The following is a 16,894-nucleotide window of genomic DNA, read 5'->3' on the forward strand; positions in this document are numbered from 1 at the left end:
TTTCCTACAATGACTCTGACAAAGCTCAGAACAAAATCCAGCCCTCCTGTTATCTAACCCTTTTCCACTAAATGGTTACTTTATTCAGTTTACAATTTAGCAAGGATAGGACTAACAATTAATACTTTAAGAGTGGAACAGACTTTTAACACAAATCATCCTCAAAACATCATATTAAAATACATATTCATATTTTTTATCACTACTGAAAATTTAAACAGGCTGCAAGTGCAACTATGTAGGAAAACAGAAATAGGGGAGATTGAAACGATTTGATTTTGTTTTAATTATGTAATAACCATGACCAAAATTACTTGACTTTTGATACTCCTTCACAGAACCAGATGAGACCAACCCAAAGGTTGTGTTGCTTTATTTAATAAAATAATGGTATTAGGTGTGCAATCACATTAGATATAAAAATCATTTCAGCCTCAGACACACACATAGTAGTCAGGACCACGAAGTGCAATACCCTCACTAAATGCTTCTGACAAATCAAGTCATGATTGTCTGGGTTAATCATCCTGCTGACTGCCCTCTGCACAGAATCTAGGACACTCTTTGCTGGCTTAGACTAAGCAGAACCATTTGCTGGGCAATATTTAAAACTGTTTTCTTGACTGTCCACCATTTTTTTTTCAGTGCATTGAATTTTAAACCCTCTGGAAAAGTACTTGAATTCTCAACCTTTTCTGTTAGGCACACACAGCTGCATTGCTGCTAGACTAAAAACAAGAACAGCACCAAAACTTTGAGAAATATGAAATATTCAAAGACTAATCTTATATATTTATGTTGTATGCAGGTGCTTGGGCCTGCTACCAATTTTTTTCCTAAATAATGGGTCAAATTAGAAGTATTTTCCACAGAATTGTAAAAAAAGCAGATTCTACTGAGGGCCCTCAAGAAGTTTAATGACAGCTTGGAAGTACAGCTGACTCAGAACCGTACCCATAGTCATAATTATTCTGCTTTGTGTGCTATTTCAGAAACCAACGAAGTTGACCAGCAAAAGAAAACACTGGAAGCAAAACCAGCAACACTTTCCAAATTACACAATATTGTAAGCAACAAAACAATACTTCCTTTATTATCTTCAGTCACAACTGCTGATGCTGGCAAAAATTAATTAGGAATGATTTCTGCTTGACTCCCACTCCCTGCATAAAACAACAAGTACCATCTGGTGTTCCAAAAGCACCTTTCTACACCCAGGACTGACTGCAGTTTCCCTATTTGGCACTGCTCAAGCCTTTGGTCTCTTAAACCCAGCTGGGTGTTCCTTCCACCTCCTCTCAAAAGCCAAAGGGTGCTCCTGGGTCTTCCTGTCGCATCAGAGTTTCAGGATTGTGGATTTTACTGGCTCTGGTGCTCCCCCACCGCTCCTGGCTTCAGAGCACCTAGCACAGGACACACCCTGTTCACAGCAGGGCTGCCCAGGAGTGTCTGAAGACAACTCACTCTGTTCCACCACACAGTGTATTTACTCTTCTTTGACAGTGTATTTGCTGTTCTCTCACAGTATATTTACAGTTCTTTCAGATCAGATAAGATGAAGTTGTTTTCATAGCATAAATTATGTGTGTCTTACATTACCCAGGTGTTTTCTTTATCTGAGTTACTTCATCCTGCTATTAATCTTGGTAATTGAGAGTTAGAGTATATGAGTAACAGTCAAGATCAAGTGCAGGATATGCCCAACCAACAATTCCACATGTCACAGAACATGTTTTGCTTCCACCCACTCATCTTCCTTCAGCCTGGGATCAGCACTTGATAAAAATGTGAAAAAAACCCGTGTTCTTTATAAGGTATTTAGAGACCACACGGCAGAAGAAGGTTGTAAGTACCTATTAAGTCAAGGCTGGTTTTGCAGCAAAGGCCTCAGCATGATCCTTGTGTGAAATGCTAATGTGGTGCTATCAGCCCTCTCCTGCACTGCTGAAAGTGACCTTTCAGAAATCATTTTGACAGGATCACAAGGCCACAACTCCTCCTGTAGGTGACACTGTGACCCCAGTTTCAAAGAACTGACGTGCAACAGTCTCAAGTACTCAAACAGCACAAAACCCAAGTAATAGAAACAGCTGGCAAGTCCATAACAGAGGAGTGTGGCAAGGCAGGGTCACATCAGCTCTGGGCTCAGAGAAAGGGGAAGAGTAAACAAACTCAAGCTTCTAGGAAGCTTTAGGAATCTTATAGGGACTACTCATGAGAATGAGGTTCCTACCATAAAATTACTTTTTCGGAGTAGGACCACACGATGATGAGTATGAAAAGGTTACTGCTCTGCCTCAGGACAGCAAAGTACATCCTCAGACTTCAATCATTATGTGTTATTGGAGAAACTGGATCATCTTTGTCATTTTTTCAGTACTTAAGGGGGTTTATAAAAAAGAGTGAGAGCAACTTTCTACACAGGCGGTTACGACAAGAGGGAACAGCTTTAAACTAAGACAGGAGAAATTTTGTTTTATGAAGGAATTGTTCCCTGGGAGGGTGGGCAGGCCCTGGCACAGGGTGCCCAGAGCAGCTGTGGCTGCCCCTGGATCCCTGGCAGTGCCCAAGGCCAGGCTGGACATTGGGGCTGGGAGCAGCCTGGGACAGTGGGAGGTGTCCCTGCCCTTGGCAGGGGTGGCTCTGGATGGGATTTAAAGTCCCTTCTGATCCAAACCAGTCTGTGATTCTGGTATTTTGCCACTCAAGAAGCTTGCAGCGAATGGTGGTTTTAATGCTGTATTCATTATTTTCTCCACAGGTGATAATAAATATAATTTCATACTCAGTATTTCAGCCTAAGTGAATGCACGTTATTTAGATAGGGAATTTTCAACTACTTTCCTTTTCCAAATCTCTAACGCTTCTGAGTGAAGCTGCAAGGCACCCTGAAAGCAACAGAATTTCTTTGCTCAATTACCTTTTACAGACCTCTAGAGATGCTGTCTTTTAGATCCCATGGGCTGAATAAACCACAGAATGAACTTACACAGACAAGAAATGCAGGAATCCCTAAAAGCTTTAAGAAGTAAAAACAAGTCCCTCCATTTGTCAGGAGCATTAGTTTTCTTTATGTTTTCTTTAGGTTTCATACCAAAGACATTTACCACAATCTGTGTAGCAAAGGATGTCAAGCCCAGACTCTAATTAACCAGGTTTAAAGTCATTAGTGAGTATTTCCACAGGGCTAGAACTTCTGACCTGAATCCCTTTTTGTTTTGTGTATTATTTCCTGCATTTCTTTAAGTTCACCTATCTACAAAGTCGCTCTCTTCCATATCCAACATGCTGGAAAACACAGAGGTAAAACTGAAACACACCAAGACACATTTCCTCAGCAACTGCTATGCAAATAATGATTTTTCAAACAAAACTGGGTACTCGAATCTGCTTGAAAACCTCTCCTAGATGTGTACCAACTTCTTGACAAAAGCCTTTAATAAAGGTCTTTCCGTATGTAAAGGTATTAGAACACATTGATTCACAAAAACTTGTGCCATTCATTATTAAATCTATTTTTACTTGCTGCTGGAACTCTAAAGCAGCCTAGCCATACCTTGGAGTCCTGCAGTGGTAGAAATCTTTATTTCTGTGCAATATTTTGATGTTTTTAGGATCTTAAAAGTAGATTTTAAAGCTTCATCTACATATTAGAGCAAAATCTGCTTCTCCCCACCAATGAGGATTCCTTGATTTATATGGCATTTCATTACTCTTCCTACTAAACTGAAATGGAACTTGTTTCCAGTTGGGAGAAAAGTGTTTGTCCAAAGATGGTACAGAGGTGCAATGAATTTTTCTGTCATTCTTCCTATCGAACAGGTCTTCTTCATCCAGCTCTGTGACACATTAACAGACTGAAAACTACCTCACAGCTCCATCCTCATACTCATCTGTACATGCTCACTGACCTGAATTCTTCAAGGAATTTTAAGTTACTTGACACTGCAATGGAAGTTCTTTCTCTTCTATTTCCTAATTCAGGAGATTCATGAGCCTGACATAATTTGCTTAAAAGTCTTTCAGTTTTCAGTATTTAGATAGCATTTCACTGGCATTAGGAAAATATTGAAGTTGAGTTTGCCTCAATATTTGGCTCACTTTGTTGATCCCCATGACACACTACAAACAGCAAGTGGAACTCAATACTGGGTAGTCGGAGCATAAAGGCTTTAGAAATAAACATCAGCAGGATCCAAGCTCCCGACCACAAGTTATCGCAAAAAATGTTATTTTATTTCTTCACAGAACATCACCAAAATATTAAATATTTCTTTGCCTTTTCACTCAGATGCTCACACATTACCCAGAAATCCATTAGAGCAACCTTCAGCAGGCAAATGTCGATGCCAAGATTTAGTTTTCCTTCCCAGTCTATAATGCACTTGATTTTAGGATGCAGCTGTTACAAATGTGACTGACTGCTGCTACATAAGCCTCCACATAATTACATTTGTCCTCTGCTACTGAATTACTTCTACATAAAAGATGGATTTCACATTTTCTCCAGCTGAAAGAACATTCACCTCCCGTGTGATTGCACACAGGGCATTGTGACAGCAGTGACCCACGAGCTGACCACGAAATGGCATTTTCTTGGAACTCATTTTCTTCCTCAGAAACTCTACAAGATTTCTCCACCTATGCCAGCATATTAAAAAAAATAAATAAATAACAAAAAAAGGCAGTCAAAGAGGATAATCAGGCACACCACAGGGCTGGAACACACAGATCAGCACACCCCTTGAGGGATCAGCAGGGGAGATGCCACAGGAATTCTCTCCTCATTCGGTCTGTACGCACATCAAACTTTTTGTTAACATTTAAATACAGCTTGGAAAGAAGAGCAACCTAAGGAAAAAAATCCATCCCAAAATTCAGAACACATGTATAATTCCCAAATGTTTTAGTGGACACCTGAAAAAGTGTTTAAAAAGTGTTTAAAGCTGCCACCAGCAGTGGATTTTTTAAATGCAGCTGGTAATCTAAACTGGCAATGTAGGCAGCCCTTCAAAATTAGGCTTCAAACTCTCAGAATCTCATACCACATGTGAATGGTCTACAAATGACATGACATATTTCTAAGTTTCCAGTCTGCAGCCAGACTGACTTTATGAAATCCTGCCTACTTATAGGACAGAGGAATACTGAGACAACTGGGAGAATATTTTACAGAGGATCCACGACAGATAAAGCTGTTTTACTTAATAGGCCTCAATGATATCTTCAAAGCTAAGCCAGGTAGGACAGCAATGTTTTATACTTGTGCAGAACAGGATAAGAGAAGCTTTAGCAGCGACACCTTTCCATTTTCATTTGATTCCACCTGCATAACCCTGTCACAAATCTTGAGTACTCATATGAGCATATCTAATAAACCCAAGTGTTGGGATTACTTAAGAGGTGACAAGATTATATCCATGTCTGTGTGGTTTTGCAGTAACTTTGCACAAATGGTGGTGGTCTAGCGACAGTTTTTGTCGTGATCCTTCTCCCCGCTCCTACTTACCACTGAGTCCAGCCAAGGGATTTTCCAGAAAGCCAGGATGCATTAAATGCCTGTTTTCTTTAAAACTGATACCTAGATTCAACATCTCAAGCAGATCTGCTGAGTACTGCCTGAGCATTACAACATGCTAGTTTATACCTGCCTCCAGAGCTTTAGAAAGGAAACATTATTTACACACTGCTGGCAAACTGCAATGACATCTGCAAAGCTAAGTTGCAACAGCAATTTATTTTTTTTTAAAGCTGCCCAAAAAAGCCCTACATTTTGGTTACACAGTAAAACTGAGGTTGAGATGTGACAGCTGATACAAACATGCTTTAAAGTCTTCTCCCTGGTATCTACCAGTTTTTGCACCTTGTTTGTTCTCAGTAACACTTGGCAGCAGTACATGCTCATTCACATCACTAACAGTAATGTCTACACAAACATACTTCATAAAGATTTTCATGAAACACCACTCAAAGAAACCACTTGATTCTTTCAGTTCTGATTAGGAAATCACATGTAAGGTGTAATTTTTACAAAGACTATGTTTATCACTAGCAGGTTTTTCATTACAATCAGGGACATTGTCTGCTAAAACTTGCAAGAAGTGGTGCTTTGAATTGGAAGTTCATATAAGGCAACTTACCTTGGATTGTAAAGCATCTTTTCCAAATTAAATTCTTTGAGATATGCAATTACTGCTGCCAGAGAGCAAATAACAGGCTTATCCAAGCTTAGTATTACAGACAGTTTTTGAGGACCTAAAAAAAAAATTCTTCTTGTTAAATGCTTACATTCTGGTTAACTCACTGTCTGCTACTAATATATTGTAGAAAAAGCATAATCTGCTTTTCAATTTATTCTGATAGAAATCTGTGATGTATGTAAAGTGCTTTATGAGATCTGTAAACCAACTCAGACCAAGGCTCCAAAATAACACTTATGGTTCCAAATAATGCAGAACATTGCCACAGTGTAAACATTATGAAACAGAAAACATTTGACTCCATGGGTTTTTCTTCATAAAAATGACTAACTGTTCGCATAACAAACTTCTAAAGATACAAACTAAGAATGGAATTCTGACATCTCCATTTCTGTGCACAGTGCTCTACTACAGTGCCTCTTCCAGCTGCAACAACACAATAACTCACTCCACAATACCACAACATAAACTGGCATTTTTAAAAACCCACGCAGTTCAGGTTTTTTTGGGGATGTCCTCCTGTTCTCAGAAAACACACACAAGAACTTTAGAACTTAGTAACAAGAATGTTACTCCTATCTTCAAAGGGACAAGAAGGAGGACCCAGGAAATGCCCAGCCAGGCACCTCCATCCCTGGAAAGGTGAAGGGACAGGTGGCTCTGGAGGTCATCACTAAGCATGCAGAAGGAAAGGTCATCAGGAGTGGCCAGCGGGGATTCACCAAGGGGACACTGTGCTTGAGAGAGCTGGGCAGAGAGAAACCTAATGAAGTTCAACAAGGGCAAGTACAGGTCCTGCACCAGGGGAGGAATAACCCCAAGTACCAGAACAGATTGGGAATGACCTACAAGAGACCAGCTCTGTGGAGAAGGACATGGGGGTACTGGTGAATGACAAGTTCACTGTGAGCTGACAGAGTGCCCCTAGGGGCCAGAAGGGCCAGTGGGATCCTGGAGTGCATCAGGAAGAGTACAGCCAACAGGTCAGGGAGGGGATCCTGCCCCTCTGGCCTGGCCAGGTGAGGCTACATCTGGAATGCTGTGTTCAGTTCTGGGCTCCATACTTCCAGAAAGACAATGAGTTGCTGTAGAGGGTCCAGCAGAGGACATAAAGATGGTAAGAGGCTGGAGCATCTCTTATGAGGAGAGACTGGGAGCTGAGCCTGTTCAGTCTAAAGAAGAGAAGACTTAGAGGGGATCTCGTCAATCCATAGAAATACCTCAAAGGGTTGTCAAAGGATGGTGCCAGACTCTCTTCAATGGTGTCCTGTGACAGGATGGGGAGCAGTGGCCATAAAATAAACCACACCAAGTTCCACCCCAGCAGGAGGAAGAGCTTCTGTCCAAGGAGGGGCAGAGCCCTGGAACAGCTGCCCAAGGAGGGCCTGGAGTGTCCCTCTCTGGAGACATCCCAAACCCACCAGACAAAGGTTCCAGGGGACCCTGGCTGGGGTTGAGGGCTTGGGCTGGATGATCTCCAGAGAACTATTTCAGCCCTAGATATCCTGGGATTCTGTGAACTTGAAGAAACATTTCAGATGCTGAGTAATCCCCCTCAGCTGCTATATATCTTCAAGTTTTAACTGTCTAAACACACACCTTCAAGTTATGAAAAAAAGTAATGGTTGGCCTGTATTCATTTCTATTTAAATAACGTTCATTTTCCTCCAAGCTCAAAATAAAATCCCACTGTGCAAAAATTAAGCAGAGGTGGCCAAAAGCCTGCACGGATGTAAAGGCTAATAGGATGCATGATTCAAAGATATTTGGAATAAAAGACCTGTAATGTCAGGCACTTCTTTTGCATAAAAATCTGAATTACATACCTGTAGTACCAGGCACTTCTTTTGCATAGAAGTCAGTAACCCTCTGGAAAGCATGGCTGTACTCAAAATTGAGGTTTTCCATCCTTTCTATCCTAATTCTGTCATCCTGTAACCTGCAAAGAAAAAATATTTGACATTCAGTTTTTTATGCTCCCTCCATGAAGAACACTGAAGGAGGTTGCAAAGGTGCACTTTCCTTTGTCTTTGTTTTGTTAACAATTGAACGGGTAAAGAATGAAGAGATGAGCTATTAAAGTGGGTTGAGAACATTTCCAAGTGTGGTGTGTTTTTTTAAGTGTTTCTTCCAACCTCTGTAAAAGTGCAAACAAAGCAAACCCAAACAGCAGCAAGCCCACCCAAAAGAGACTGCAAGACGTGGTCTAGCACATCTGCAAGGTAGAGCAAACATGTCTTCACCAATCCTAACAAGTATTTGCCTTATCTCTTCTTAAAGGCTTCTGATGACCAAGCTATTCTCCTATGCTATCTGTCACCATATTTAATTATCCTTTGTCTTGGAAGACTTTGTTCCATGCTGTAGAACTGAAGGGCTGGATTTCTTTTAGGTTTTGTGCAGTCAAGCCAGCCAAGGATGTTATTACTGATAACCCACTCCTGCCAGCGTATCAGCAGTTCCTCCCAGTTTAACAGCAGCAGCAAACATAGCAAACTGTACAAGATGCAGCATTTCTACACTGGCTGCTTTTCCTAACGGGCTGCTGAAATTAAGATTGGATGCTGCTTTACCATTTCAATTTGCACAGCTGTTAATAAGCATTAAACAGATATGCTGGTTAAAAAAGCACAAGAAGAACACAGGGTGCCTCTGCCACCCTGGAGCACAGTTACACAGCTACAGCGTGAACCAGGGGCCAGGAGAAAGCTCCAGGAAAAAGACACACACAAAACCTACTCAGCCTCAGTGTTTTCACTCTCAAACCCCCACGGGATGTGAATTAACCAAGTGCTTTGAGAAGCCTGGAATTACACCAGTGAGAGGGGCTGTGTAGCTATTACAGCATGGAGGTTAATCAATACCCTTTTTGCAGGGCTTTTCAGCTTCACAGGAAAAAACAGATTTTCTGCCTTACATTCAACATACTCCCACCTGAACGGAACAACATATCTCTCGGGCCCAGCTCTTAAAAATGAGAGTTAATTTCCATAACCTGTGTCAAACTAACCAGGACATGCTCAGTGATCTTCTCCCTGCCTTCGTTTTACCTGACTGATCCAATTAATTTTCCAGTCTTTATACTCTCTGGGAGTCCCCTCTCCCCAGCCCTTCTCAGAATGAGCAACCATTCTTAAAGCAAAGGAAAATACCAACACCAAGCAGCTGTTTTCTTCCTTGCCTTTTTGCACTCGCTCCAACCCTCACCAATCATCTGCTCTACCACATTTCAGCCCTTTTGCTGAATTAGCACGTGCTTCACTGCAGCCTTGTGCAAAAACATCCCTTCAGCACTACACTGCTCGTGATGTGATGTATGGTACCTGGAGGTCAGCAGAACACAACAAACCTTTGAGTCAGCCTTAAAAGACAGAAGGGCCCTTCTGCTGACCATGTGTAAGGACTTAGAGAAATATTTTTAAACAAGATTTTATTTTTAATTTCTACCTCTTTATGTTTTCATAGGAATGGCTACAGAAAAGCAAGGCTTAACAAGGTCTGCAGAGCTAATTCTTAGAATGAAAAGTCAAAAAGGAAGGCTTTGGGGTGTGTTTCACTGGATGCTCATGCCACACCTGCTTGTTTTCTTAAGTTTAAACATCAATTGGTGTTGTTTTCCTTAATGTATTTGTGATTTTATTCCCTTTTATAACCAAATTTATCCAACTCCTGAGCATAAACTCTGGAATATGATAGTTACAATCAATACAGGTTGAGGAACTTCTTACAGTATTTTTCTTTGTCAGCTCTACGAATGGGAAACATTTAAAATTATTCATTAATTTAAAATTATTAACTCAGTGATCTGCAAAGATCTTCAAATATTTTAATATTTGTATTCTAGACACAGCAACATCAAATATATGTATGACATTCTGACTATCGGAGAGTATGCACCTGATATTCTAGATAAAGTAAAAAATGGGAAGCTACAGATTCCATGTGTGGAAAAAACTAAACTATTATCAAGATGTATAAAAACAAAGCTTGCAGCAGCAGGTTTTCATGTGTGTCCTTTGTGCAGCAAGATGATCACCCGAAGGCCATCTTCCTGATTACAGGCAGGCTGGTATGTCGATGTTTATTTTATCTCTCCAGCCACCAATGCCTATTTAAATCACAAGTCAATTTGCCATCAACTTCTGTAAACATCAGTCTTGTCAGAGCCTCCAAATGAGCTGCAGTTCAACTCATCTCGTGCTTCCCTGATACCCTCCCAGCTCCCTGAAAACAAGCCATGCTCTCAGTCCCTGGCATGACAAGGCTCCTCAGAGATCAACTCAACCTCTCAAGGGTCCCTCACCTCCCCTGCCCAGTCCTTTTGCACCTCCTGAACTGGACACTGAGTGACCAGGGAGCTTTGGGGGTTCCAGCTGCCAGCTGAGGGTACAGAAGAACCCGCAGTGCCCCTCATCAGAATCCCTGCTCCTCCCGCACGCTGGGATTTGATGCAGAGCTGTTCCTCCTCACAAGATGAGTACTAAAGTTGCTCAAGGAGATGACCATCACCCACAACCAAGGATCTGAAACCAGTGCAACCACAGACAGATGCATAAAGGATGGGATCCTAAAACACACAGTTACACACAGAGAGTAATCATGTAATAATGTAACATGCACATCCTAACCTACGCTGTTCTATGATTCTGTTACCAGAGGGACTAATCTATCAGTCACCCTGCTGGCAAAGTGAAAAAGGACCAGCACTGCTGCGTTTATTTCCTCTACTTATCTGACAATCCAATGCATCCACTTAAAATTCATTGTTTACCAAGTGCATAGGGAAAATAATTAAAAGAGATCTCTCTTTTTGGATGGGTAAGTCTCTTAAGAAAAACATTTATAAAAATGCTAGAAGCTAAAAGAAAACAACACAAATAAAACTAATTTACTGAAACTGACTCAAGATATCTAAAACATAATAAAATCTTTTATTGAGAATGAGCTTGCTTTAAGCAGGAGAGCTAACTGCAGTTTGCTGAATAAAGCAGGAATCACTTCACTGCTGCTCTACAATTCACAATAAATAGGCATAATGTGAATAAAGACTCACTGCAAAACAGACATGTCCAAACTGAGTTTTCTTAAAGCTCAGGAAGTCCTCCTAAGGAAAACAAGTAACTGCAGAATTTTATCTTTCAGCTACTATCCTGCCATGCCCATTCTGCTTTAGGGCATTCAAATGCAGGGGGGCATGGACCAAAATTTCACTGTACAGCCCTGTATCACAACACAAGGACATCAATGATGCAGAATGTGGGAAGGTGTCTGCTCCTAAAATTTAGGATGCAATTTTTTCTTCTGATGCTAAGCACAGATCCGTTAAGCACAAATAATTTATTTAAATTTTTCCTATACAATTTATTTAAACTGATCTTTTCTCTGCATTTCTCATAGTTTATTCTGCTGGGATGACCAGCCTGTCACTGCAGGGAAAAAATGCCAGCACTGCCCAGCAGGGCAAGGCAACCTGAATGCATTAGTCCTTTCAGAAACCCAAGCACATCGTGTCACCTTCCCTTACCAATATGCTTGGCAGAAATTGTATTTCCTTTACTTGTCACCACTGTGTTACCTTTGTTACCCAGCCACTCTTAGCTCGGGGGGCTGAGTGTGTCTGTGGGATTGGAGAACAACCACCCCCCTCCTTTTTTGGTGAATCCTGGCACGGAGCTACAGCAGCCTCTCTTGCAAAGCCCGAAGGACATTTCCAAGCAGTTGTTCTTTTGGCACCAAGCATGCACATTTTTAGAAGCACAGCTTTTTCTCCTGTCAGAGTCAAGTACTTCCCCACATTTGCTCTGAGCAGCCTTCAGACGCCAGAGATGGAGACTGCTGTTGCAAGAAAAGCAGCACAGTCACCTTCTCTGAGTAGCTGATACAAATCACTGCTGTCCATGAAAACCAAAAAATCACCACATGGATGTTACGTTATATAGCACAGATCACCCCACGGGACCTCCAGCTTCCAAAATGCTCCATCCCCAACCCTTCCTGAATGTCAGAAGCTGCTGAAAAGCCCAGAAGCAGCCCTGACACTCTTTAAAATATCCATATACACATACATGTATATCTACTTACTCACATGCATATGTATCTTACATACAGATATACACACACAGAGAAAAACTTGAGGAAAACTCCTTGCTTGCCATTTTCTGTCCAAACTACCAACACTTCTCGATACATTTTCTGATTTTCTCAGGAAGAACTACATCTGAAAAGAACTCCAACCACATTGACAAGCCTGGAACTCAGGAATTTAAAGGAAACATTCTTTTAGCTTTAGGAACTCAGAGGCAGGAGCTGCCAAAGAAATGGAGGAAGGAGGTTATGAGAAAAGCAAAGGTCAGAGGGCTGTGCAGGCTCTGTATGACACTGCATCCCTTCTGTGAGGGCAGAATTAGGCAGCATGGGACAAAACACAAGCACAGTTGTACTGCAGCAGTTTCTGCATCCACAAATAGACACAAATCTTCTTCAGGCTCCTTCCATCTGCCTGTCTGAAGAATGGGATGAGACACACTGCACTCATGTCTCAGAAAGTAGAAAAGATCAAGAAGTGCTAGGAAACTATTTCTTAGCACCTAGGAAAAGCCAGGATGTCAACACTGAAAAAAGACACTCCCACCACATCAATTTAATTTCCCTCAAGTGCAGAGGAGCGGATTCTGTGGACAGAGAAGACGCAGATCCTGTACCTGCTTGATCTCAGGGAGGTTATTTCACACTGTTTCACACGTCCTCACAACTGATCTGCACAGCATGATTCACAGGGAAGTGCTCTTACAGAACGGGCCCACACAGGCTGGAGAGCAGCACTCAGGGGCGCCCTGTGGAAATGAGGTGAGTGCTCTGCACAGCTCCATCAGCTCAGCACTGCCCTGCTGCTCCAGGCACCACTCACAAAGGCAGTGCCAGAGAGGAAACCCCAGCCCACTCAAATGTGCTGTGAGGCTGACGTGGCCGCAAGCAGTGTTAGAAAACCTGACTCAAAACGTGGCAGAGAAATTACCTAAAAAGCACCCATTTTCTCCATCATGTACGGCTGTGAACAAACACATGGAGGGATAAACAAAGTCCTAACCTCTAATGAAGAAGTTCTTTCCATTCAATATCCCAAGCATGTAGAGTTTGCTGCAAAGTGACAGCACAGAGCAGGCCCCATGCAGTGACCAGCACTACTTACAGGACACTGCAGTGCCTTGTGCAGGCATCAGATCACAGCTCCTCAGAGCCAGCACAGTATCTCACCACACCTCAGCTACAATGACTTTCCTCTGTGTTTTGCAGGAGCTATACAGAACATGATGCTGGGAGGATGCAGCTCACACTGCTTTGGTGTCATCAGGAGCCTGGACCAATCTGCCATGTGATTGTCCCACGTGGACCATCACATGCACCTCCACCTGCACCCCAACAGAGATGTGCTATTGACAGCCTGGTAAACAAGCTGCACAAGTTTGTCCCCAAAATCAGTGGTTCCTCCATTCAGGATTATGCCAAACAGCAAAAATTGCTCTTCTTGCAGGGCTTCAGACAAATTAAACAAAACAAAAAAACCATACCAAACCAAATCAAAACCAAACCAACAGCAATGGAAAAAATCAAACAGCAACAAAATCCAACCAACCACAAACAAACAAACAAAGGCAACAAGAACACCACAAAACAAAACACAGGCAAACCTAATAGCTGTCATATTGCATGCAATAATGCTTTTTCTGTTAAACCCCACCGAGGAAAAATAGCTGTTTCTGAATCCAAGTGGGAGCGAGGAGGGAGTGAGGACACAGAGCCAATCATTTGCTCATGACATCTTGGGATTATCCCTATGGGCGAATGCAAGTCTTTCTACGTATGTGTATCTATACAACAAAGATGAAAAATGCACTGGTGACAAATGAATGAAACTCCACATGTATGCTATATATCATAAAATCAGGCATGGAAGGCTCCTCCCCAGCTCTCTTTGTTGTACCTCGCTGACAGACATGAGCCCTACACTGTGCTTTTGGGATCATTTTCAAATTCCAAGCCCCCCTCTCCCTCTTTTTGTCCTCAAGGATGGAGCATTTCATATGCTTGTGTTTCCCAAGTTTTTGCCAAGTAGTAAATAAAATGTTCATTACCTGTGTTCTTTCCCATCAGATAGGGTCATTTTCTGTATTTACTTCCAGTGTGGGTCTTAAACTTCACACAATGTACAGCTGGACAAGCAAACTTTATAAAAAGGAAGTAATTACTCATTTAATTCAACATTAGCTCTTACCATTGTGTCTGGTCTCAATTGCTTAGCAGCTGCAGCTGTGTGCATGTCTACACCACTGCACCTACTGACTGCCATAGCACCACTCTTCCTATTCCCACTGCTTCCTCTGCAATGGCTGTAGAGCCTCCCTGACCCTGCACCAAGCAATGGGAGCATTCTGTGCCAGAAAAAATTCATGGTGGGAGGAAGAAAACACAACTTCTTGCTGGCTTAGCACGGTTAAATAACTCAGCAACAGCAAAGTGAAAACATGGTGACGGTGACAGGACCAGAGCAGTCATTATGGGAAAATACAGAAGGTTGTCACCAGACAGTTTTAGGAGCACTGGCTTATTGTCTCAGGATTGCAGCACAGTCCTGTTCCAGCCCTCTCTATGGCCAGAAGCTTTATTTCACTATTTGCAGTGGCTCACTGCAAGACTGCAAGGGGAGAAGACTCACTCCTCAGAGATCTCCACCGTCCAGCCCTGCTGCCTCCTGCGCCTCCAGGTTTCTCTGTTTTCTTTGCTTAACAACTTGACTGTGATGGTCAGCGAGGACCACAGGAGCAGAGCCAGGCACCCCAGAGAGAGCACTGGGGTGGAGCTGTGCAGCCCCCGGGCGGGCAGGGCTCCAGCAAGGTGACCTCCCTGAGGTACAAGCGCCTGTTCCTGCAGGGACAGAGGTGCTGGAGGAGCAGAGCCAGCCCCAGGTCAGGCCCAAGCGAATCTGGCAATGCAGCACCACAGAAAGCTGCAGCGGGCTGGAGCTGCAGCCTGGGCTGCCAGAGCAGCAGGGACAGTGGCACAGCTCCCTGCTGGCACAGCCACATGCCAGGACACTGCCCACAAAAACATCTGGTACAGCAGCCACTCAATACTGTTTTAATTTCTATTTGAATTACCAAGCCCAAAAGGGCCTTCTAAAAGCAAGTCTACACCACCAGACAATAGGTTGGCAGACAGAAAAGCTGAGTACTACACATTATATAACCAAAAAATATTACCACCTTACCTTGCATCATTTAGGAGGGAAAAAAAAAAACTTTCAGGTGCCTCAGAAGTATAACCAATAAATTAAACAGTAAGAATAGTGTGACTAAAAGAAACCAAAAATGTCTGGACAGGCAGAGCAAAGAAAAAGATGACAGAATAGCTTGGAAAGAACTAGTTTTGAAACTCTAATACAAAAGTGTGGACTACCACCTCGTTCTAAACAGCAGCATTTCTACTACCTCTTGAGAACCCCACAGCTCCATCAGTGTATCACACACCCTCCCAAAGTGAATGCACAGCTCTGTGTTTCACAAGGACACGTGTTGTCTGATCATACTTGTCCTGACTGACAGGAACACAAATAGTTCTCGTTTTCAACAGCAAAAACTTCTGAGCACAAAGCACTTTTCTCTTGTCTCTCTTAAAATATTTTTGCAAAGGCTTTCCACCTACAAAGGCTTCCCAGATCTCGCAATGAAGTCGTAACCATTGTGCTTCTGTCAAATCACTGCCTACTGTCATCAACACTCACCATCACAACCTCTCTCTAGCACCAAGCTGATGGAGGAAACATTCAGTAGAAAACACCTTATTCAAAGACACATCTTCTCTAGCAGCAGAAGTAACAGTCTAAATTCAGCTTGAAGAAAGCCAAGCTCAATGCTTAACAGTATTTCCCAACTATTCTAATTATCTCCCCTTCCCTCATGCTGTGTATGAGCACAAAAATCTCCAAAGCATTTTAATTTCAACAGATCTGAAATAGCACTGGCCCTCAAAACACTAGAAGTTATGTGGGTCATACACACACATATGCAAAACACACAGTGCTTTGTCCAACAAGACAAAAGCGTCTCCTAGGTGAGGCTGTTTAATTAAAAATTTAAAGCAGATGGCTACAATGCAACATACTTCTGGAGAGAATCTTAAATTCAACTTAATTACTTGTTCACAGGATTAAAGAGAACCCCAAACCAAAGCTGAATGTTGCGGAATGTATCAGCCACAGAAAATCCACAATGGAGCTGCTGGTCAGGGTCCAGCGGAGGCCAGAGAGGTGATCTGGAGTCTGGAGCAGCTCTGTGATGAGCAGAGACTGCGGGAGCTGGGCCTGGCCAGGCCGGAGAAGGGAAGGCTGAGAGGGGATCCCATCAATCCATACAAACACCTCCGAGGGTGCCAGAGGATGGTGCCAGGCTCTGTTCCGTGCTGCCAGGGACAGGGTGGGGAGCAGTGGCCATAAAATAAACCACACCGAGTTCCAGCCCAGCAGGAGGAAGAGCTTCTGTCCATGGAGGGGCAGAGGCCTGGAACAGGTGCCCAGGGAGGGCCTGGAGTGTCCCTCTCTGGAGACATCCCAAGGCCAGCTGGACACGTTCCTGTGCCACTGCTCCAGGGGACCCTGCCTGGGGCTGGGCAGGGGCTTGGGCTGGGTGAGCTCCAGAGGT

The 16,894-nt window shown here is 42.8% G+C and overlaps 1 protein-coding gene across 1 annotated transcript in view; it reads right to left on the reverse strand.

The window, feature by feature from the left end:
• Positions 1 to 16,894, reverse strand: part of MSH3 (mutS homolog 3) — a gene marked incomplete at its 5' end in the record, with an annotated part of 85,480 nt that overhangs the window by 49,171 nt on the left and 19,415 nt on the right. Inside the window, 2 exons of the mRNA XM_042023041.1 lie at positions 6,141 to 6,255; positions 8,027 to 8,139. Of these exons, the coding sequence (XP_041878975.1) occupies positions 6,141 to 6,255; positions 8,027 to 8,139 (228 nt within the window). The remainder of the gene's footprint in view (positions 1 to 6,140; positions 6,256 to 8,026; positions 8,140 to 16,894) is intronic.

Source organism: Corvus kubaryi, unplaced genomic scaffold, assembly GCF_017639235.1.
Source record: "Corvus kubaryi isolate FWS band 111438036 unplaced genomic scaffold, C.kubaryi_AGA036_p1.0 37236, whole genome shotgun sequence".
Taxonomy (NCBI): domain Eukaryota; kingdom Metazoa; phylum Chordata; class Aves; order Passeriformes; family Corvidae; genus Corvus; species Corvus kubaryi.